Source organism: Lissotriton vulgaris, chromosome 6, assembly GCF_964263255.1.
Source record: "Lissotriton vulgaris chromosome 6, aLisVul1.2, whole genome shotgun sequence".
Classification (NCBI taxonomy): Eukaryota; Metazoa; Chordata; class Amphibia; order Caudata; family Salamandridae; genus Lissotriton; species Lissotriton vulgaris.
This window is the reverse complement of record NC_141694.1, coordinates 823,055,148-823,078,482: the sequence shown is the minus strand read 5'-3', so window position 1 is coordinate 823,078,482 and position 23,335 is coordinate 823,055,148. Positions and strand designations below refer to the sequence as shown.

Below are 23,335 nucleotides of genomic sequence, written 5' to 3'. Positions count from 1 at the left end.
GGATGAGTGTGGGTGAGGTGTTGAGGGTGAGGAGTTGAGGGTGAGGGACTGAGGGTGAGTGAGGTATTGAGGGTGAGGTGTTGAGAGTATTGAGGATGAGTGAGAGTGAGGGTGAGTGATGTGTTGATGATGAGTTGTTGAGGGTGAGGTGTTGAGGGTGAGTGAGAGTGACGTGTTGTTGCTGAGGGTGAGGGGCTGAGGGTGAGTGTTGGTAAGGCGTTGAGGGTGATGTGTTGATGGTGATTGAGGATTGTTAAGCGTGAGGGTGAGTGAGGGGTTAAGGGTGAGGCGTTGAGGGAGAGGTGTTGAGAGCGAGGGTGATTGAGTGTTTGAGGGTGCAGGGTGGATGGTGAGTGAGGGTGAGGTGTTGATGGTGAGTGAAGGTGGGTGAGGGTGATGGTGATGTGTTGAGGGTGAGTGAGGATGAGGTGTTGAGGGAGAGTGAGGATGAGGTGTTGAGGGTGAGTGAGTGTAATTTAGGGTGGGTGATGAGTTAAGAGTGAGTGAGTGTGAGTGAGGGTGTGATTGGCAAATGTGAGTGTTTTGCATGTGTGACTCGTTATTGTAAAGTAAGTGTGTTTGTGTTTTTGTATGTTGTTGTTGTAGAATGATGCTGTTGTGGTGGTGTAGAGTGATGTTGGTGTGTTGATGAGTGTTGTTAGTGTGGTGCTTCCTAATGCTGTTGTTGTGATGTGTTGATGATGAGTTGTGCTGTGTTAGTGTTCAACTATTACCACCACAGCATAACTCATCCCAACAACAGTTGCACTTCTCCCAACAACCTACTTTGTGATGTCCACCAATGGAACACGCATCAATACCACCTTAACATTCGGCCCCCCACAGTAACATTGCTCAACAACACAGCATAACTCTGCACCAGCACAGGCGTATTTAGCTCAACAGTCTCATTCATACCTAATACTGTAGTGCGTGGAAGCTACAAAGTATGTGTATTTTGTATATGTTTTTGTAATGTCAAATGGATTGGCTGAATGTTGTATGTGGGTGTGACTATGTTGTATAAATTGAGTGTCTTAGTTATAATTTGCCTTTCGTATAGAAAAAATGACCATAGAAGTTGTAAAATTTGTATTACACACTTTTTTATTTTGTAAAAAAAATCACAAATATTTATTGTTTAACTTTGTACAAAAAAAAGATATCCTGGCAACATGCAAAATTTAGTCAGAAAATATTTCATCGTCTTTTTCTTTCAAAATCTTTATGATTTGCCCATTACAAAAGACAACTTCAAAAGTTTGTGGCAAAAAATGGACAAGGGCATCTCCGATGTTGTCAACTTCCTCATCTAACATAAACCATTTAATTAAGATCTCGTTTTCGATGGGCATCGATTGCAATTCGTCTGTGTTTGTCACTTTTATTGTGATAATACTGGTTTGCTCAGTAGAGCTTTCAACGCCATAAATTAGAATGTCCATCTTTTCCTCTGGTGGGGCTGTTACCTGTTGAGAGAAAATAAAAGCAACAATTATTTTTTAAATTTGTATACTTTATTTTTTGTGTAAGGCCTATAGTGGTTGAAAGGGACAGAGTTGTTGAAAGGGACACATTGGGTGAAATGGACTGAGTAGGTGAAAGGGTCCCAGTTGTTGATAGGGTTTGAGTGGGTGATAGGTCGAGAGTGGGTGATAGGTGGTGGTAATATTTTTTTTGTGTGGTTGTAGTGTGATAGTGTGTTGAGGGTGAGTGAGGGTGAGATGTTAAGGGTGAGTGAGGGTGAGGCGTTGAGGGTGAGTGAGATTGAGGGTGAGTCAGTGTTTGAGGATGAGTGAGAGTGAGGGTAAGTAAGGGGCTGATGGGGAGGTGTTGAGCGTGATTGAAGTGGTGTTGTGGTGGTAAGTTTTTGTGTGTGGTTGTAGTGTGATAGTGTGTTGAGGGTGAGTGAGTATGAGTGTGAGTGAGAGGGAGAGTGAGTGAGAATGAGGGGGAGGTGTTGAGGGTGAGTGAGGATGAGTGAGGGTGAGGAGTTGAGGGTGAGTGAGGGTGAGGGGCTGAGGGTGAGCGAGGTGTTGAGGCTGAGGGTGAGAAGCTGAGTGTGAGGGTGAGTGTGGGTGAGGCGTTAAAGGTGAGTGAGGGTGAGGTGTTGAGGGTGATTGAGGATGAGTGAGAGTGAGGAGTTAAGGGTGAGGTGTTTAGGGTGAGTGAAGTGTTGCTGTGGTGGTAAGTGTTTTTTTGTAGTTGTAGTGTGATAGTGTGTTGACGGTAAGTGAGGGTAAATGAGGGTGATGTTGTGAGGGTGAGTGAGTATGAGAGTGGTGTTGAGTGTGAGATGTTGAAGGTGATTGATGATGATTGAGATTGAGGGTGGGTGAGGAGTTAAGGGTGAGGTGTTGAGGGTGAATGAAGTGTTGCTGTGGTGGTAAGTATATGTTTGTTGTTGTAGTGTGATAGTGTGTTGACGGTGAGTGAGGGTGAATGAGCGCGAGGATTTGAGGGTGAGTGAGTATGAGGGTGAGGTGTTGATGGTGAGTTGTTGAGGGTGAGTGAGTATGAGAGTGGGTGATAAGTCTAGAGTGGGTGATAAGTCTAGATTGGGTGATAGGCCTAGAGTGTGTGAAAGAGCCAGAGTTGTTGAAAGGTCCCGAGTGGGTGAAAGCTCCCGAGTGGGTGAAAGCTCCCGAGTGGGTGAAAGGTCCCAAGTGGCTGAAATGTCCTGAGTGGGTAAAATGTCCAGAGTGGGTGGAAGGGGCAGAGTGGTTGAAAGGGCAAGACTGGGTGAAATTCCAAGAGTGGTTGAAAAGAGATAATTGCAAAATGTTTGGTTTGTTGTGCTTACCTCCATTTTGCTATGGCGCGTTGTATTCAATATTTTTTGGCAATTGAATTCATGTACAGTGACATGAGTCAGGGTCACATATTTCCCAAGATGTATTTTAAATAGTGACGCTTCTCTCCACAGTGTCACTTTTATATCATCAGTTGCATCTTTTATTGTAATGGATTTGAGTGGGGTATCTTGCCCATTGATAAACACCGTTTTTGCGTCCTCTTCCTACACAAAAAGAAAGCATTCTATTAAATAGTGATAGTAAAAACAGATATTACTAGTGCATTGTATGAAAGGCTATATAATGTATCATATTTAACGTCCCAAATGAACGTCCTTTCTAAAAGATTGAATTGTTTATTGTAAAAAATGGCCTTGTAGATCGTACTTGTTTTTGTAGTATACACCAAAGCACTGCTATCTTTGAAGAGTGTATAATTTAAAATTTTTCCAGTTAGTTATTGAAGTTACTAAAGGTGTAATGTGTGTGTAAGTGAACTATGCATTTTTTAAGTAGACATGATGACATGAGTGAGGGTGATGGTGAGTTATTGAGTGTGAGGTGTTGAGTGTGAGGAGTTGATGGGGAGTGAGGGTGAGTGAGGATGAGGTGTTACGTGAGGGTGAGGTTGAATGTAAGTGAGGGTGAGTGAGGGTGAGGGTGAGAGGGTGAGGGTGAGAGATTGAAGGTGAGTGAGGGTGAGAAGTTGAGGGTGAGTAACGATGAGCGTGAGTGTGACTGAGGCTGAGTGAGGGTTATTTCGGGTGAGGAGTTGAGTGTGAGAGTGAGTGAGTGTTGAGGGTGAGAGATTGTGGGTGATTGATGTTGAGAAGTTGATGGTGAGTAAGGATGAGGGTGAGTGTGGGTGAGAAAGGGTGAGTTATTGGGTGAGGGTGAGGTGTTGAGGGTGAGTGAGGGTGAGGGTGAGGCTGAGGCTGAGGTGTTGAGTGAGAGTGAGGTTGACTGAGGAGTTGAGGGAGAAGTGTTAAGTTTTTGAGGGGGAGGTGTTAATGGCTAGTGAGGGTGAGTGAGGGTGAGTAGTTTAGTGTGATTGAGGGTGAGTGAGGCGTTGAGGCTGAGGTGTTAAGGGTGAGGTGTTGAGGGTGAGTCAGGGTGACGTTTTGAGAATGAGTGAGGGTGACTAAGGGTGAGGCATTGAGGTAAAGACAGTGTTTTTTTAGTTCTATTCCTAAACAAAAACTAAGCATTGTATAAAATATTTACTGTAAAAATACATCTTACTATTGCGTTGTATGAATGGCCATATAATGTATTATATTTAGCGACCCAAATGAACATCCTTCCTAAATGATAGCAATATTTTTTGAAAAAACTGGCTTTGTAGAGAGTACTTGTATTTGTAGTATACCGGAAAGTGCTGCCATATTATAGTTTTCAAAAGGCGTGTTTTTTGTTTAATTGTTAATGAACTTACTAAATGTGTGCTGTGTGTGTAAGGCAAGTATGCATTTTTTTAGTAGACCTGATGACATGAGTGAGGGTGTGGGTGAGGGTGAGTGATTGAGGGTGAGGTGTTGAGGGTTAGGGTGAGTGAGGGTGGGGTTGAGGGTGAGTGAGGACGAGGTGTTACATGAGGGTGAGTGTGAGTGAGGCAGAGTTAGGGTGAGGGGTTGAGGGTGAGTGAGAGTGAGGGAGTGTTGAGGGTGAAAGATTGAGTGTGAGAAGTTGAGGGTGAGTAAGGATGAGTGTGAGTGTGGGTGAGTGAGGGTGATTGATTGAGTGAGGGTGAGGTGTTGATGTTGAGGCTGAGGTGTTGAGGTGTTGAGTGAGAGTGAGGGTGACTGAGGAGTTGAGTGAGAAGTGTTGACTTCTTGAGGGGGGGGTGTTGAGGGCGAGTGAGGGTGATTGAGTGAGAGGTGTTGAGGGTGATTGAGGGTGAGTGAGATTAAGGCTGAGTGAGGCATTAAGGGTGAATTGTTGAGGGTGAGGTGTTGAGGGTGAGTGAGGGTGAGGTGTTGAGAGTTATTGAGGGTGAGAAGTTGAGGGTGAGTAAGGATGAGGCTGAGTGAGGGTGAGTGATTGATGTTGAGTGTGAGGCTGAGGTGTTGAGGTGTTGAGTGAGAGTGAGTGAGTATTTGAGGGAGAAGGGTAGAGTTTTAGAGTGGGAGGTGTTGAGGGCTAGTGAGGGTGATTGAGGGTGAGTGAGGAGGAGGTGTTGAGGGTGATCTCGGGTGAGTGAGATTGAGGTTGAGTGAGGCATTAAGATCAAATAGTTGAGGGTGAGGTGTTGAGGGAGAGTGAGGGTTGGGTGGTGCGGCTGAGTGATGTTGACTGACGGTGAGGCATTGATGTAAAGACAGTATTTGCGTACTTTTGGTAAACCCAAAAAGAACAATTCTACAAAATAGTGACAGTAAAAACACATAGTAGTAGTGCGTTGTATGACTGGTAATATAATGTATTATATTCCACGACCCAAATGAACATACTTTCTACCATAGTGCATTTTTGTTTTAGTAAAAATTGGCTTTGTGGAGAGTACTTGAATTTGTACTATACCCCAAAGCACTGGCCTATTATATTTCTCAAAACTATTACTTTATACATAGTGTGAAAGAGTGTCTAATGCAAGCTTTTTTGAGGTTGTTAGTGAAGTTCCTAAGGGCCCGATGTAGGTAAATCCCATTTTTGTATGTAGGTACCAACATCTGGATTCATTACAGAATCCTTAACAAATCTTTAATTACCGAATCGGTAAATACCGAATAGGTAATGCCCATTCATTCCTATGGGCTTTGAAGCCCATAGGAATGATTAGGCCTTACCGATTCGGTATTTACAGAATCTGTAATTAAAGAATTATGAAGGGTGCAGGGGGTGTCACTTTGACACCCTCTGGCACCCCCAAAAAAGGCACAGGTGCCATGTGGCAAGCATACCTGCCCTAAGGGCAGGTCTGCCTGTCACATGCCATAGGTATTTTACCCTGGATTTGTATTCCATGGTAAAATACCGATCGTGTAAGCCATGTGCAGAAGGTAAATTGCATACCTACATTACATTTCAGTTAATTTTATTGAATCTGTAAAAGTACCGATTCGGTAATTAAACAGATTTGCTAAAGTTACCTAAAATGTGCCCCTACATCTCAATAGCCCTTTACCGATCTGAAACGGCCCAAAATCGGTATTTTTGGCCGATTGGGATCGCTAAAGGGCTACCTACATCGTGCCCCTAAATGTGTAATTTGTGTGTAAGCCAACTAAGCATTTTTTTAGTAGACATGATGACATGTTTGTGTTCATACTTCTGGCACATATTGTCCCTGAAACAGTCATCAGACTATTTAGACTTGCAATTTCGAAAAAGCAAAAATACATAAGATATGTCATTTACAATACTAATAAGTCCAACTTTTCCACTGCAAGACAATAGTTTTTTTTAGTTGACATGATAACTTGTTTGTGTTCATACTTACGGCAATTATTGTCCCTGAAACGGTCATCAGGCTTTTTAAACTTGCCCGTTTTATTTCCTTGATGGGAGAAGCCGATGGTGCAGGCGGATGCAAAATGTTGTTTGCTTGTTGGATCAGGCCCTCCTCGATTGTCATTGCGGGAAATTTGGTTACTTTAGTTTGTTTTGTAATTAAAATTGTTTTGTTTTTGTGAATAAAGTTTCGTATCAGTAGTCCACAGTTTATTTTCGTTTGCTCATATAAATTTTCTTGGTAACAAGTACATTTAATTGTTCCAGTTTTATCTGCTAAAGCCAAATGGAATAATATTTTCTGCTCTTGTTTAGCATTTTTGTACGTAGTTTTCCCTGAGCAGCTGATGACATTAACTCTTATTGGTTTCTGGTATGGTTTGTTGTCATCAGTATTAATGTTCATTATTTCTTCAATAGACATCATCTGAAATAGAAAATGTGATATAACATGTTAAATACAAACCCATATTGGTTTATGATCACTGTAATAGCATTCTAAAGTACCATAGTTGTGTAGTTGGTCATTTGTATATATATGATCTAAAATGGATTGGTAGTTAGTTGTGTAACTGTTAATGAGTTGTTGACATTGTAATTTTGTTTCAAAGAATCCAAGTAATTGCTTGCTGTTTGCATTTGTTTGAGATACATCCACATTGAAATCCCCTATAATAATCAATTTGTGCGTGGGGTAAAAATCCGTAATATTTGTGATGAAATCAAAAAGAGAAGTTATACTTTTTAGGGGTGGTTTGTATAAAATAATAATAAGGTAATCTGTGTCATCAATCTGTAGAGTAAAATGTAAAATGTCTATCCCTTCAAGTGTCTCATAAATAGGCAATATAAATAAATCTTTTTTGTAGTACATAATCATTCCATGGTTTGTGTTGTATGTATGAAATTTATCAAATATAATGTGATGATATTGTTCTATTGTGAAATCATTAGCTGTAGCATTTCTTGTAGTGTTGATCTCAGTTAAGCAAATAATGTCTGCTTGTAATATATTCCTATCCGCTACCATAGATGAAAAAATTTTCTGTAGTGATCTTATATTGTGTGCAATGATATTGAAATGTGCACTGTATGTATGTAACTGTGGGATATGTATTTCAAGTGGCATTTCTGTCCTTAATCTGTGCATTTCCTCATTAACTTGTGGATGTACTACAATTTTACGTTCATCAAAATTGTGTACATAGACATTTTGTATTGATTTTGCCCTGCTAATAGCAACATAATGCAAATGATGAATCTTGCTGTTATTAAAGTGTATATAAAGTGGTTCGAGAGTTGCACCTTGTGTGCGATGTATAGTGCGTGCTGATGCTTGGCGTAAAGGAAATTGCTTCCGTATAATGGTAATAAATTTCTTAGTGTATTGGAAATGTCTAGCTATAGCATGTATTGGTGTCCATGTATTTTGTATTTGTGAATGAAATAAGTGTTTATATTGTTGTCTGGTTGTTTGTCCTATAGTGGGATTGTCAAATAACAACCAAACAATAATAGGTGTTTTGTTAATCAATTCTACTAATTGTACAACACCAGTTGCGCCATTTGTTAAACCATCATTGACATCCACATTGCAACTTAAATCATAACGAAGTTGTAAGGCAATGTGTAATGTATGTGAAAGGCCCATTGTTTTCTGTGGATCTTTGGGCAGTTGCTTAAGAATCGTTTTTTTCACACTTTCAGACAAATCAGAACTAACAGTATCGCTTGCTACTGTTATGTAGACAGGATAATCTTTGCAATGTTGTTCTAAAACCTTTTTGTTAATTTCATTAACTTCTAGATTAGTTGACATGATATATGGAATTGTTTCTAATAAAGTCTCATCAGGTTGTATTTCCCTTTGCTTAATTTGTGAAATATCTTCTTCAGTATGCTTGCCTTCTCTCAATCTGTTTAGTAATTCAGCAAATTGTAGATCTTCTTTTTGGCGCATAATTTTTGTTAATTCAAAAATTTTAAAATGTTCTTTCCATAAGTTAGCACTTAAAGGACCATACATTTGTGTAGAATCCTGAAAAATGTATCTGTCAAATACAGGTTTTAATTGGTAAAAGTCACCAATGGCTAAAATAGAAATTCCTCCAAATGGTTCATTAGATGATTTAATTTCTTGAAGCCTGTTATGTATAAAATTCAACATATTGTGTCCTACCATTGAAATTTCATCAATAATAACAACTCTAACATGCATCATTTCCATTTGTAGAGCAGTTCTATGTTCATGACTCAGTTGTTTATAAGTCAAACTTTGCGACACAGGTATTTTGAAAGTGCTATGCAGTGTTTTGCCATTAATATTATGGGCAGCCTTTCCTGTTGGAGCAGTAAGTAAGATATAAACATTATCAGGATTTTCACCGGCCTTAGTGTTATAGTAGCGTAGTAAAGTTTGATATAGTGCAGATATTACAAAACTTTTCCCAACACCAGCACCTCCAGTGCAAAAAGTATAGCATGGAGTGCTAGTAGTTTTAAACCAATGCAAGTGATGGTAAACAAATTTAAGTTGTTCTTCCGTTAAGTTTTGCATAAGTTGTTGGTATTTTTCATTGGGCAAAATAACGTTAGTTGAGCTTTGTTCTTCAGTTGTAGTTCTAATTCCTAAATCTAGAGCCAAATCATATCTATTATTATGTTCTGGATTTTTGTCTTCTGTCTGTATATTCACAGTTGGTGATAGAGGAGGTGAAATTACATTTTCATGAGACTGTTCATGAATAATGTTTGTAAGTTCGCCATGCTGTTTGTTATAGATTTTTAGTTGTGTGTCAACAAATGTTTTAACTTCCAGATACCTATCATAGTAAGTTTCCTTGTTGATTAGTATTTTTTCTTCTTCCCTCCATGGATAGTGCAACATTAAGATTTCTCTATAATACTCTTCTGGTTCATTATTTTTGCTAAATCTGCAAAAGCGTATTATTTTCCCTTGTCTGCGCTTATTTAAAGCATAATCATAATTATGTTTCTGTTGTTTGTTCATTTCCGTCACTACATTCTATTTCTAATTCTTCCTCATCTGAGCTGTAAAAGTTTTGTTCTGCTAGTAAATCTTCGCAATCATTTATTTCTTTCCCATGTGTTTTTTTCTTCACATAGTTGAAATTAGCCGCATAGTCTGCTAAAGTGCACATCTCTAATGATTGTGGCCTTTTGCAGTACTTAATAATAATATTTTCACATTGAATGTCAGTTGAATTTTCGGGCAAGTTATTAATAGTTTCGATATCACGCATTAAATAAGTTCTTTTCTCTGGACGGCTAGTATTAATAAATACAAATGATCGTGAGCTTTTCCGTAATGGTATTTGAAGAATTAGATATGCTGCTTCTTGAGCACTAATTTCTGTGCAGTTGAGGAATTTGTTCCCTATGTGTTTAAGTTGATCTTTGATATTACTATTGCTTGTTACCTCTTTAGCAGCTTGCGCTAGAAGTTTGCTAATTCCTCTTTGCGATTTACTGATATATGAGATAATATAGACTGCACAAGCATAAGGGTCTAGTATAAACTGCAAGTCTATGTTTGCTCGCCAAGCTTCTAAAAGAGTACTATTGTAGTTATTGATGAAGCATTCGGCTGGTGTTCTTTTTAAAAAAATAGTTGTTTTTTGTAAGCTAGTTTGTATAGAAGTAATATATTCTTTATCATCCATTTTAATGAAGTCCAAAAATTCCTCAAAAGAAAGTGTATTAAAAGTAGTATTATTCATAGCTTCATGTATTATTTTCATATTATCTTGCCATTGGTTATTTGTCTCCTCCAGTGTTAATGGCTCTAATATGAGCGTTCTTGACATTGGATATTTGGGATATTGATATTTGCATGTCCGTTGCTGTTTACGTCTGCAATTTTTGGTGTGACCATGCCTTTGTAGATTTATTAACGGTTGTAAAACAGGGTTCTCAGACTTCTGACAAGTGATATATTTGTCAATAAAGCTATTGACTTCTTCCACTGGTGAAACACCATATAATGGTGCTTTGTTTACCCAGAGTAATGCATGTATATGTGGAGAACCTCTTTGTTGGAATTCGACTCTGTAAAAGTAGTCTACTATTTCCCCAATTGGATTAGTGCCATTCAGCAAAACACAATTAAAGAATTTCCTAACTTGATAGTCAAACTGTCTTGCACATGTTATTGGATCTTCTTGTATTAATTTACTTTTAGTTTCCCAAGACATGTTTAAGAATTCTTCCTCTGTACATTCCTTTAAGTTTCTAACTCTCAATAGTATATTTATTAAATGGTGCCATTTTGTTTCTGCAGCAGATAATGTCAAAAAGAAAGTGGGAATGCCAAGTTGCCTTATCATAGCAAAAATATCTTTTTTGCAACCTTCCCAATATGGAGGTGAACTGCGTATAGTTTTTAATATTTTGTACCCCTCATTAAACTGTAAAACATTGGCAATATTACATTTAATGTCTTTAGCAGTTATTTTATTCCCATCTGTAAAATGTTTTCTGATGGAAATGTTGATTTTACCATGGATCTGCTTAATATGTAATTTCTTCAGTTTAAAAAAGACATTAGTAATAGATTTAGCGACTCTTCTATCATAACTCCTTAACTCTGCTTGGCAAATAGTACTATAATGTACCGGTATGTGTCTTTCCTTATTGTTAGGCCTTCGTTCACCACAAAAAATAGTAGGGAAAGCCAAAAATTCTGAATCTTTATCCTCATATAAACCTCTTGGCGTGTTATGTTCAGCTGGAGCGAAACTTAACACATTCAGCGAATTACTAGTAATAGTTTCATTTGTTAACATAGTATCCAAATTCCCAGCTTCTATGTTGTCAGAACTATCAGATGAATTGTTTGTCTCAGAAGTCTCATTGTGAGATTCTATTTCTGGAGGTATATACTCCCAGTCAGGGTTAATGGTAACACCATATTCATTAAACATTGTACTATTTTTAGCTAGCCATGTAGCTGCCTTTTTTACAGTATTTGGTCTAATATTCTCATAATGTGTATATGATTTATAGATTAATTTCCTTTTTAATTTCACTGGGATTGTCATGGCGTCATTAATTTGCCTTGGTAAAATGGTAACAGTTGTCATAACATCTGCAGGTACATTAACTACTGCACCTGATAATGATTTTTGAAAACCGCGTGGCAGACTCCGAATTTGTAAGAATGGTATCCTAGGTGAAACTAATCTTTCTTCTAAATCATATAATTCTAATTCAACTGGTACATTTGGGAAGCCCATGCCATTTACAATTGAACATGGTGGTATTTTGTTTTTTCTAATGTAATAATAGCAAGTCTTACAAATAAAATTTGTTTTCTTGTTACTAATGTTACACTTGTTGAAAATTTCGGATTGGCTAACACTGCGTATATTTTGCAACGTTTGTTTATGCCACAGTTGATTGCAAAGAGTACAAATGTACTCTGGCCCATGCAATATTTCCCGGTGGAATTTGCGAATGATTGTATGGATTTGTTTACCTCGTTTCTGTCTTTGGGCCTGCGTGAAGATGGGTATGTTATTATCAGTAGCACTTAGTTGACTGTTGGTAATATCTTCTTCAGCTGTATTAACTTTTTTACTTTGTACAACTGTAGTTGGACATGTACTTGAATCCCTTTTTCTTTTCCGAGACTGTTTATTTGTTCCCTGGATAGCTTTACTATTACCTGGTAATTGTGCTAAATGATTGCTATTGCTATTCCCTCCCTTACTTGTATTCTGTAAATGATCAGAAGACATTGATGTTGATGTTATCGTCTGATTAGGAGTACATTCAGTAGTATGTACCCAAATTTTTCTTTCTTGCGGCAGGTGACTATTTTTTTTGTGCACAGTAAGTGCTTTTGTAAAGGATTTCCTTTGAATGACTTTTATATCTATTGGTGTTAATTCAAATTGGACACATTGCTCAGCCTGATGTGTAAAGTTATATGCTAGTTTCATAACATATTGAATTAGCCCTTCAAACGAATTAAATGCAATTGTAACACATGTTCCGTTTGAATGAGGCATGCCTTCATGGTCCCTACTATGTGAATCAAATACAAAGTATGATTGCATATGTTTGAAAATAGCTATTACATAAACATTCATACAAAGTAGAACACCACAGTGCTTATTAATAGTAACATTTAATGCTGTGCTAATATCTGGGTAGGCTTTATCAAAACGTTTAAGGACATCACCGTAGTAAGCATTCCGTAGCAAAAGTGAATATATCTCTTGATTGTGGTCTATATACCTTGGCAGGTCATCTGGATGCATAAGTGTTTCTTTGTTAATAGAATGCATTTGGAGATATAAAGCGTCCCCACGGTCCATTATATAATGCAGATCATTAGAGTTCCAAGTAGTTACTGGCTTGCATAAATTGTGCAAGACAGCAAAAGCACTATTTGGTAAGCATTGCTTACCTTGTGATTTGCTATTAAATTTGCTATTCCCTTGATGGTAACTTGCTTTCAAGCATTTCTGCATCTTATAAGTTATACTGAAATGTTGTTATCAACAAATGTAAATTAAGAAGGTTTGTGAACTAACAAATTTTTTAGGGGACTGTAAGGTATGAACTTTTAACAAATTTTAAACTAAGTGGCAAAGTAGTATTTACCTTAACTTCTGTTTCTTTTGTTGTTGTTTTAATAATCTGAAAGGAGAAAAGAAAAATTTTGTTTAGAATACATTTTTTCGAATTTTTGCCATAAAGGCCACATTAGCATGTAATTAGTCTTTTAAAGACCTGTTAAGAGCTTTAGTGCTGCTGTGAGTGTATGTGCCACGGCTGGCACACAGGCAGGGATGAGATGATAGAGGGAGAGAGAGGGAGTGGGAGGAAAAGGGGGACAGAGAGAGAGTGAGTGAGTGCGTGAAAAGTTAATACTGAGAGACGTTAAAAAATGTGTGTGTGTGTTATGTGTTGCATTGAATCAGAGAATGGATGAGGTGTGAGGAAAGGAAAGGGAGTGAGAGGGAGAGTGATAGGAAGGGAGACGGGGATGGAGGGAGGGAGAGAGAGGGAGAGGGAGACAGAGGGATTAACAAAGTTAGAGTGAGAAAGAGGAAGGCAAGAGAGAGGGAGGGGGAGCTAGAAAAGGAGAGAGAGGGTGAGTGTGGATGAGGGGTTGAGGGTGAATGAGGATGAAATGTTGAGGGTGTGAGTGTGAGGGTGAGGTGTTGAGTGTTGTTGAGGTGAGGTGGTGAGGGTGAGGGTGAGTGAGGGGGAGGGGATGAGGGTGAGTGAGGGTGAGTGGTATTGAGGATGAGTGAGGGTGAGAGTGAGGGTGACTGTTTGATGGTGAGTAATGGTGAGGGTGAGTGAGGATGACATGTTGAGGGTGAGTGAGCATGAGGGTGAGTGAGCATGAGGGTGAGTGAGCATGAGGGTGAGTGAGCATGAGGGTGAGTGAGGATGGTGTGAGTGAGTGTGAGTGAGGGTGAGGGGTTGAGGGTGAGTGAAGGTAGGTTAGGCTTAGAGATTGAGGGTGAGTGATGGTGAGAAGCTGAGGGTGAGTAAGGATGAGGGTGAGTGTGGGTGAGTGGGAATGAGGTGTTGTGGGTGAGTGAGGTGTTGAGGGTGAGTGAGGCTGAGGTGTTGAAGTGTTGAGTGAGAGTGAGAGTGAGGGTGAGTGAGGAGTTGAAGGAGAAGTGTTGAGGGTGTGTGTGTGAGGTGTTGAGGGCTAGTGAGGGTGGGTGAAGTGTTGAGGATGAGTGAGGGTGAGTGAAATTAAGGGTGAGTGAAATTGAGGGTGAGTGAGGTGTTGAGGGTGAGTGAGAGTGAGGTGTTGAGTGAGAGGTTGAGTGAGTGTGAGTGAGGGTGAGGGATTGAGTGAGGGTGACTGAGGGTGACTGAGGGTGAGTGAAGGTAAGTGAAGGTAAGTGAGGGTGAGTGAGGATGAGCGTGATGGTGGATGAGGGTGAGTAAGAGTGAGTGAGGCTGAGGGTGAGGGAGGGTGAGGTAGAGCGAGGCATTGATGTTGAGTGTTGGTGAGGTATTAAGGGTGAGTGAAGGTGAGTGAGAATGAGGGTGAGTGCGGGTGAGGGTGAGGCGTTGAGGGTGAGTGAGGGTGAGGGTGAGAAAGGGAGAGGCGTTGAGGGTGAGTGAGGGTGAGCTGTTAAAGGTGACTGAGGGTGATGCGTTGAGGGTAAGTGAGGGTGAGGTGTTGAGTGTGAGTGAGGGAGAGGGTGAGGCGTTGCGGGTAAGTGAGGGTGAGTGTGTGTGTGTGGCTTCAAAAAGTAAAGACACCCTTAAAGTAGTGTCGTTATTTGTATTCGGAAAATAGTTTAGAATTGCTGAGGATGTGGGACTTGAATGTGTCTGTTGTTAGTTTTAAAAGCTGGAATTGTTGTTGGGGATGGAGAGGGAGTGAGTGTGTGCGTGAAGAGTTAATAGTGCGAGACGTACCGAAAAATGTGTGTGTGTGTCATCGTGTAACTTAGATTACTTCCTATATTGCATTGAATATGAAAATGAATGCGGTGTGCGTGTAATATTGAAAGTGTATACAGTTAGTGTGCAAGTAATGTAGAAAGATAGAGAGGGTAGTAAATGGGAGACAAATGGAGAGTTATGTACAAAGACAGAGAGGAAGGGAAAGTTAGGGAAAGGAAGGGAAATGGAGGGAGAGGAAGAGAAAGGCAGTGAGATGCAGGGTGATAGGGAGGGAGACGGAGAGGGAGGGAGAGAGGAGGAAGAAAAAAGGGGGAGTGAGACAGAGGGAGGAACACAGTTAGAGTGAAACAGAGGAACACAGGAGAGAGGGAGGGGGAGCTATAGAGAGGGAGAGAGAGCTATAGAGATGTAGGGAGACCGAAAGAGAAAGAGAGCTAGAAAGTTATGTGTATGCCGGGAGGGTTCAGTGCACGAAGCCTTCGGCTGCAGGGTCCTGTGATTAACCTCATGGTCAGTTTAATGTTGTTGCTGTCGCCCCGACCCTTAACAACTAACCCTGCCCCCACCGATGCGGTCCTTGGACACAAAGTAAACAGTACATTTTTCACATGCTTGAAAGATTGTGAGTAGCCATGTAATAGAGGGTGTGTGCGAAAGTCCCTTTGATAGTGGATTGTGTGTATGAAAAATTTGTTGTGGTGTGGCGAAGTGTTGCGAACGGATTATGACTGTACTATTCCCCCTAATGTTCCAATGTGCCTGTGACTAGTGTAGTAAGTGTAAGGTCCATTATTTTTTGGGTAGGCAGCTAATCCTGGATAATGTGTTATTGGATGTGTGCTTGTGAAAATGTAATACTAGTCGTTGTACGAGTGGCTGTTTCTGTGTGTCAGCTTGTAACTTGGATTACTAACTGTGCAAGGAAATGTACGAATGAATGCATTGTGCGTAAATGTTGTAAACTGTTGCCTGTTTACGTGCTAATTAATGTGCAATTAGAAGTTCTGACTGAAAGTTTGGTGCTGTAGTGGCGAAGTGCTATGATGTTACATTGCGTAGGAGTTGCACGTGTTGTATAAGGGTGGCAGTCAGTGTTTTGCCTAATGTGACAGGCTGTGTGTGATTAGTGTAAGATTCAGTGTTTTGCCTAATGTGACAGGGTGTGTGTGATTAGTGTACTATAGAGAGGGAGGGAGACGAAGAGAGAAAGAGAGCGAGAAAATTATGTCTATGCCGGGGGGGCTCAGTGCACGAAGCCTTCGGCTGCAGGGTACTGTGAATAACCTCATGGTCAGTTTTATGTTGTTGCTGACGCCCGAGCCTTAACCACTGACCCTGCCCCCACCGATGCGGTCCTTGGACACTTAGTAAACATTAAATTTTGCCCCTGAGAGAAAGATTGTGAGTAGGCATGTAATAGAAGGTGTGTGTGAAAGTGTCCTTGTTCGTGGAATGTATGTTTGAAAATTTTGTTGTGGTGTGGCGGAGTGTTGGTGTACCCAGTTAGTGTGCAAGTAATGTAGAAAGATAGAGAGGGAGTAAATGGGAGACAAATGGAGAGTTATGTACAAAGACAGAGAGGAAGGGAAAGTTAGGTAAAGGAAGGGAAGTGGAGGGAGAGGAAGAGAAAGGGAGTGAGATGAAGGGTGATAGGGAGGGAGACGGAGAGGGAGGGAGAGAGGAGGAAGAAAAGAGGGAGAGTGAGACAGAGGGAGGAACACAGTTAGAGTGAAACAGAGGAAGACAGGAGAGAGGGAGGGGGAGCTATAGAGAGGGAGAGAGAGCTATAGAGATGTAGGGAGACCGAAAGAGAAAGAGAGCGAGAAAATTATGTGTATGCCGGGAGGGCTCAGTGCACGAAGCCTTCGGCTGCAAGGTCCTGTGATTAACCTCATGGTCAGTTTAATGTTGTTGCTGTCGCCCCGACCCTTAACAACTAACATTGCCCCCACCGATGCGGTCCTTGTACACAAAGTAAACTGTACATTTTTCACCTGCTTGAAAGATTGTGAGTAGCCATGTAATAGAGGGTGTGGGCGAAAGTCCCCTTGATAGTGGATTGTGTGTATGAAAAGTTTGTTGTGGTGTGGCGAAGTGTTGCGAACGGATTATGACTGTACTATTCCCCCTAATGTTCCAATGTGCCTGTGACTAGTGTAGTAAGTGTAAGGTCCATTATTTTTTGGGTAGGCAGCTAATCCTGGATAATGTGTTATTGGATGTGTGCTTGTGAAAATGTAATACTAGTCGTTGTACGAGTGGCTGTTTCTGTGTGTCAGCTTGTAACTTGGATTACTAACTGTGCAAGGAAATGTACGAATGAATGCATTGTGCGTAAATGTTGTAAACTGTTGCCTGTTTACGTGCTAATTAATGTGCAATTAGAAGTTCTGACTGAAAGTTTGGTGCTGTAGTGGCGAAGTGCTATGATGTTACATTGCGTAGGAGTTGCACGTGTTGTATAAGGGTGGCAGTCAGTGTTTTGCCTAATGTGACAGGCTGTGTGTGATTAGTGTAAGATTCAGTGTTTTGCCTAATGTGACAGGGTGTGTGTGATTAGTGTACTATAGAGAGGGAGGGAGACGAAGAGAGAAAGAGAGCGAGAAAATTATGTCTATGCCGGGAGGGCTCAGTGCACGAAGCCTTCGGCTGCAGGGTACTGTGAATAACCTCATGGTCAGTTTTATGTTGTTGCTGACGCCCCGAGCCTAGACCACTGACCCTGCCCCCACCGATGCGGTCCTTGGACACTTAGTAAACATTAAATTTTGCCCCTGAGAGAAAGATTGTGAGTAGGCATGTAATAGAAGGTGTGTGTGAAAGTGTCCTTGTTCGTGGAATGTATGTTTGAAAATTTTGTTGTGGTGTGGCGGAGTGTTGGTGTACCCAGTTAGTGTGCAAGTAATGTAGAAAGATAGAGAGGGAGTAAATGGGAGACAAATGGAGAGTTATGTACAAAGACAGAGAGGAAGGGAAAGTTAGGTAAAGGAAGGGAAGTGGAGGGAGAGGAAGAGAAAGGGAGTGAGATGAAGGGTGATAGGGAGGGAGACGGAGAGGGAGGGAGAGAGGAGGAAGAAAAGAGGGAGAGTGAGACAGAGGGAGGAACACAGTTAGAGTGAAACAGAGGAAGACAGGAGAGAGGGAGGGGGAGCTATAGAGAGGGAGAGAGAGCTATAGAGATGTAGGGAGACCGAAAGAGAAAGAGAGCGAGAAAATTATGTGTATGCCGGGAGGGCTCAGTGCACGAAGCCTTCGGCTGCAAGGTCCTGTGATTAACCTCATGGTCAGTTTAATGTTGTTGCTGTCGCCCCGACCCTTAACAACTAACATTGCCCCCACCGATGCGGTCCTTGTACACAAAGTAAACTGTACATTTTTCACCTGCTTGAAAGATTGTGAGTAGCCATGTAATAGAGGGTGTGGGCGAAAGTCCCCTTGATAGTGGATTGTGTGTATGAAAAGTTTGTTGTGGTGTGGCGAAGTGTTGAGAACGGATTATGACTGTACTATTCCCCCTAATGTTCCAATGTGCCTGTGAATAGTGTAGTAAGTGTAAGGTCCATTTTTTTTTTGGGTAGGCAGCTAATCCTGGCTAATGTGTTATTGGATGTGTGCTTGTGAAAATGTAATACTAGTAGTTGTACGAGTGGCTGTTTCTGTGTGTCAGCTTGTAACTTGGATTACTAACTGTGCAAGTAAAGCAACGAATGAATGCATTGTGCATAAATGTTGTAAAGTGTTGCCTGTTTACGTGCAAATTAATGTGCAATTCGAAGTTCTGACTGAAAGTTTGGTGCTGTAGTGGCGAAGTGCTATGATGTTAAATTGCGTAGGAGTTGCACGTGTTGTATAAGGGTGGCAGTCAGTGTTTTGCCTAATGTGACAGGCTGTGTGTGATTAGTGTAAGATGCAGTGTCTTGCCTAATGTGACAGGGTGTGTGTGATTAGTGTGCTATAGAGAGGGAGGGAGACGAAGAGAGAAAGAGAGCGACAAAATTATGTGTATGCCGGGAGGGCTCAGTGCACGAAGCCTTCGCCTGCAGGGTACTGTGAATAACCTCATGGTCAGTTTTATGTTGTTGCTGTCGACCCGACCCTTAACGACTGACCCTGCCCCCACGTCGGAGTGTTAGGAACGAAAGTAAAAATTGTGTAGAAGAGTGAACAGTTGGCTGTACTTACATGATATATGTTGGTGCGCAGTTTCTTTCCCCCTATCAAGGAAATGTTGAAAGCGTACCAATAACCTACAAGAGATAACGATAAAAAAAGCAATATGTATCTGTTGGTTTAAACCAAGGTATGACCTGTTTAAGAAATTACGTAGTCCTTTGCTAAGTATTACCATAGAAAATGTAGATTAGCAAACACACATGTGGCAGAATAATTTAACACAGGTGCAATGTTGACATAGTAACAGTTCTAATAAACGCAAGTAAATATATCAATACTGTCCCTTAGATGTATAAAAATAACACTTGCATGCACTTACGTTCTAAGATTGAATGCCGTAATTTTTCAGTGGCTGTTGGTCGATAGCAGCAAGTACAGCGCCGTTCTGTAAGTCGAACTTCTGTCCTCGCTGGTAAAAAGAGAGTATGACTTAAAGTGACCCGTCCCTCTGCTTAAATAGGGGGTAACGATGCAAGAATCTTTTTTTTTTTTGTGTTTAAGAAAGGATCAAAGCTTTTAGTCCTTCCCTTGCCCCAAGGAAAAGTCACACTAGCTGATGTGCGCGACTTGGAAGTGTGAATGTTTGAATGTGTATGCAGATGGAGTTTCGACATAGGCGCGCCAGTAGACTTCACTGGGCAACTCCCTTAAGGCCATATAAGATTTTGCTCGGAACTAACAAAGCAAAGGGCCTTCAACTGTCTGCTCGAAGTTACACGTAAAAATGGCATATATAAAGCATCAAAAGTATACAAAGTTTCACTTTAAAACATACTACTCTTGTAATATACTGGCTCAAAGTTGTGCCGTTTAGGTTTAGTATGAAAATACTGAAAATTGCTGCGGATTCGTCCATTAATGTGTGTGTGGCAACGTGAAAAAATAGTGGGTAAATGAGAAAGATGGTCGATGATTTTGTTTGGCAAAAAAGAAATGGAAAGACAGGTGTGGTGCTGAACGGGTCAGAGGCCGGATGCAATATTTGCCATTAAAGTTGTGTTTTTCGTTTTATTATGAAAATAGTGAACATTGCTGCGTAAGTGGCCCTTAAATGTGTCTGTGGGTATTTTTAAATGCTAGGCTAATTTTGGCGGTGTGTGTACGTGTTGTAAATACTGAATTTCGCTGAGGGTGCGTCCCTTAATGTAAGTCTTGTAATATACAGGCTCAAAGTTGTGGCGTTTATGTTTAGTATGAAAAAACAGGACATTGCTGCAGATGCCTCCATTAATGTGTGAGTGTCACCATAGAAATACAGTGGGAGACTGAGAAAGATGTTCGATGATTTTGTTTGCCAATAGATAAATGTAGCGATAGGTGTGGCGAAATGTTCTGAGCTGATTTATTTGCCATCAAAGTTGTGTTGTTATTTGTAGTATAAAAATAGTGAGCATTGCTGAGGATGCGGCCCTTCAATGTGTCTGTGGGTAATTTTAAATGCTAGGAATTATGTTGGTGTGTGTGTACGGCATGGTATGTAAACTATAGTAGTTTTGTTAACGTTTCCAGACACCATTTTCTCCTTTAATGTAAATCGACTTGAACTGTCTACGCAAAGGTACACTTAAAAATGGCATGAGGGGTTGAGGGTGAGGATGAGTGAGGGTGAGGCTGAGGTCTTGAGTGTAAGTGAAAGTAAGAGTGAGGGTGAGTGAGGGGTTGAGTGTTAGTGAGGGTGAGGTATTGAGGATGAGTGAGGGGAAGGGTGATTGAGGGATTGAGAGTTACTGAGGGTGAGGTGTGTAAGGTGAAGTGTTGAGGGTGTGGGTGAGGGGTTGAGGGTGAGGGAGGGTGAGTGAGGTTGAATGGTTGAGGGTGAGGGGTTGAGGTGAGGAATTGAGGCTGATGTTTTGAGGGTGAGTGAGGGTGAGATGTTGATGGTGAGTGAAGGTGAGATGTTGGGTGAGGCGTTGAGGGTGAGTGACTATAGAATTTTTCTACCTTACTGTCATTTGACTTGAACTGTTAGCGCCAAGTTACCCTTAAAAATAGCATGAGACGTTGAGGGTGAGGGCGAGTGAGGGCGAGGCTGAGGTGTTGAGTGAGGGTGAGGTGTTGAGGGTGGGTGAGGGTAGGTGAGTGTTGAGGGTGAGGGTTGAGGGTGAGAGTGATTGTTTGAGGGTGAGTGGTTGAGGGTGAGTGGTTGAGGGTGAGTGGTTGAGGGTGAGTGGTTGAGGGTGAGTGGTTGAGGGTGAGTGGTTGAGGGTGAGTGGTTGAGGGTGAGTGGTTGAGGGTGAGTTGTTGAGGGTGAGTGGTTGAGGGTGAGTGGTTGAGGGTGAGTGGTTGAGGGTGAGTTGTTGAGGGTGAGTTGTTGAGGGTGAGTGATTGAGGGTGAGTGGTTGAGGGTGAGTGTTGATGGTGAGTTGTTGAGGGTGAGTTGTTGAGGGTGAAGTGTTTAGGGTGAAGTGTTGAGGGTGAAGTGTTGAGGGTGAGTCGTTGAGGGTGAGTCGTTGAGGGTGAGGTGTTGAGGGTGAGATGTTGATGGTGAGTGAGTGATGTGTTGGGTGAGTTGTTGAGGGTGAGTGTTTGAGGGTGAGTGGTTGAGGGTGATTGGTTGAGGGTGAGTGGTTGAGGGTGAGTGGTTGAGGGTGAGTGGTTGAGGGTGAGTGGTTGAGGGTGAGTGGTTGAGGGTGAGTGGTTGAGGGTGAGTGGTTGAGGGTGAGTGGTTGAGGGTGAATGGGTGAGGGTGAGTGGGTGAGGGTGAGTGGGTGAGGGTGAGTGGGTGAGGGTGAGTGGGTGAGGGTGAGTGGGTGAGGGTAAGTGGTTGAGGGTGAGTGGTTGAGGGTGAGTGGTTGAGGGTGAGTGGTTGAGGGTGAGTGGAGGAGTTTTGATAAAAAACCATAAAGTTTACAGACGCCAATTTCAACCTTACTGTAATATGACTGTAACTGTCTGATCCAAGTTACGCTTAACAAATGGCATGAGGAGTTGAGGGAGAGGGTGAATGTGAGTGAGGGTGAGGTTGAAGTGTTGAGTGTGAGTGAGGGTAAAAGTGAGGGTGAGTGAGGCGTTCAGTGTTAGTGTGGGTGAGATATTGAATGCGAGTGAGGGTAAGGGTGACTGAGTAATTGACAGTTAGTGAGGGTGAGGAGTTGAGTGTTAGTGATGTTGAGGTGTTGAGGGTGAGTGAAGGTGAGGGTGAGTGAGGGTGAGTGGGAGGGGTTGAGGGTGAGTGAGGTGTTTAGGGTGAAGTGTTGAGGATGTAGGTGAGGGGTTGAGGGTGATGGAGGGTGAGTGAGAGTGAGGGGTGGAAGGTGAGGGGTTGCGGGTGAGGGTTGGGGGTGAGGGGTTGAGGGTGAGGTGTTGAGGGTGAGTGAGGCTGAGATGTTGAGGATGAGTGGTTGAGGGTGAGTGGTTGAGGGTGAGTGGTTGAGGGTGAGTGGTTGAGGGTGAGTGGTTGAGGGTGAGTGGTTGAGGGTGAGTGGTTGAGGGGTTGAGGGTGAGTGAGGTGTTTAGGGTGAAGTGTTGAGGATGTAAGTGAGGGGTTGAGGGTGATGGAGGGTGAGTGAGGGTGAGAGGTGGAAGGTGAGGGGTTGCGGGTGAGGGTTGGGGGTGAGGGGTTGAGGGTAAGGTATTGAGGGTGAGTGAGGGGGAGATGTTGAGGGTGAGTGGTTGAGGGTGAGTGGTTGAGGGTGAGTGTTTGAGGGTGAGTGGTTGAGGGTGAGTGGTTGAGGGTGAGTGGTTGAGGGTGAGTGGTTGAGGGTGATTGGTTGAGGGTGAGTGGTTGAGGGTGAGTGGTTGAGGGTGAGTGGTTGAGGGTGAGTGGTTGAGGGTGAGTGGTTGAGGGTGAGTGTTTGAGGGTGAGTGGTTGAGGGTGAGTGGTTGAGGGTGAGTGGGTGAGGGTGAGTGGGTGAGGGTGAGTGGGTGAGGGTGAGTGGGTGAGGGTAAGTGGTTGAGGGTGAGTGGTTGAGGGTGAGTGGTTGAGGGTGAGTGGTTGAGGGTGAGTGGTTGAGGGTGAGTGGAGGAGTTTTGATAAAAAACCATAAAGTTTACAGACGCCAATTTCAACCTTACTGTAATATGACTGTAACTGTCTGATCCAAGTTACGCTTAACAAATGGCATGAGGAGTTGAGGGAGAGGGTGAATGTGAGTGAGGGTGAGGTTGAAGTGTTGAGTGTGAGTGAGGGTAAAAGTGAGGGTGAGTGAGGCGTTCAGTGTTAGTGTGGGTGAGATATTGAATGCGAGTGAGGGTAAGGGTGACTGAGTAATTGACAGTTAGTGAGGGTGAGGAGTTGAGTGTTAGTGATGTTGAGGTGTTGAGGGTGAGTGAAGGTGAGGGTGAGTGAGGGTGAGTGGGAGGGGTTGAGGGTGAGTGAGGTGTTTAGGGTGAAGTGTTGAGGATGTAGGTGAGGGGTTGAGGGTGATGGAGGGTGAGTGAGAGTGAGGGGTGGAAGGTGAGGGGTTGCGGGTGAGGGTTGGGGGTGAGGGGTTGAGGGTGAGGTGTTGAGGGTGAGTGAGGCTGAGATGTTGAGGATGAGTGGTTGAGGGTGAGTGGTTGAGGGTGAG

General features: G+C 42.2%; 1 protein-coding gene and 1 long non-coding RNA gene across 2 annotated transcripts; both read right to left on the bottom strand.

The window, feature by feature from the left end:
• Window positions 1–1,132: 1,132 nt before the first annotated feature.
• On the bottom strand, window positions 1,133–6,418 carry LOC147708050 (uncharacterized). The gene is made up of 3 exons (XM_086925292.1): window positions 6,235–6,418; window positions 2,804–3,019; window positions 1,133–1,469 (listed from the first exon to the last, which is right to left on the bottom strand). The coding sequence occupies exons 1-3, from the start codon at window positions 6,367–6,369 to the stop codon at window positions 1,185–1,187; spliced, it is 636 nt and encodes a 211-aa protein (XP_086781418.1). The 5' UTR covers window positions 6,370–6,418; the 3' UTR covers window positions 1,133–1,184.
• Window positions 6,419–6,443: 25 nt separating this feature from the next.
• Window positions 6,444–19,480, bottom strand: LOC147708049 (uncharacterized). The gene is made up of 4 exons (XR_015296485.1): window positions 19,147–19,480; window positions 18,837–18,901; window positions 12,876–12,911; window positions 6,444–6,672 (listed from the first exon to the last, which is right to left on the bottom strand). It is a non-coding gene; the product is annotated as an uncharacterized LOC147708049 (long non-coding RNA).
• Window positions 19,481–23,335: the final 3,855 nt, after the last annotated feature.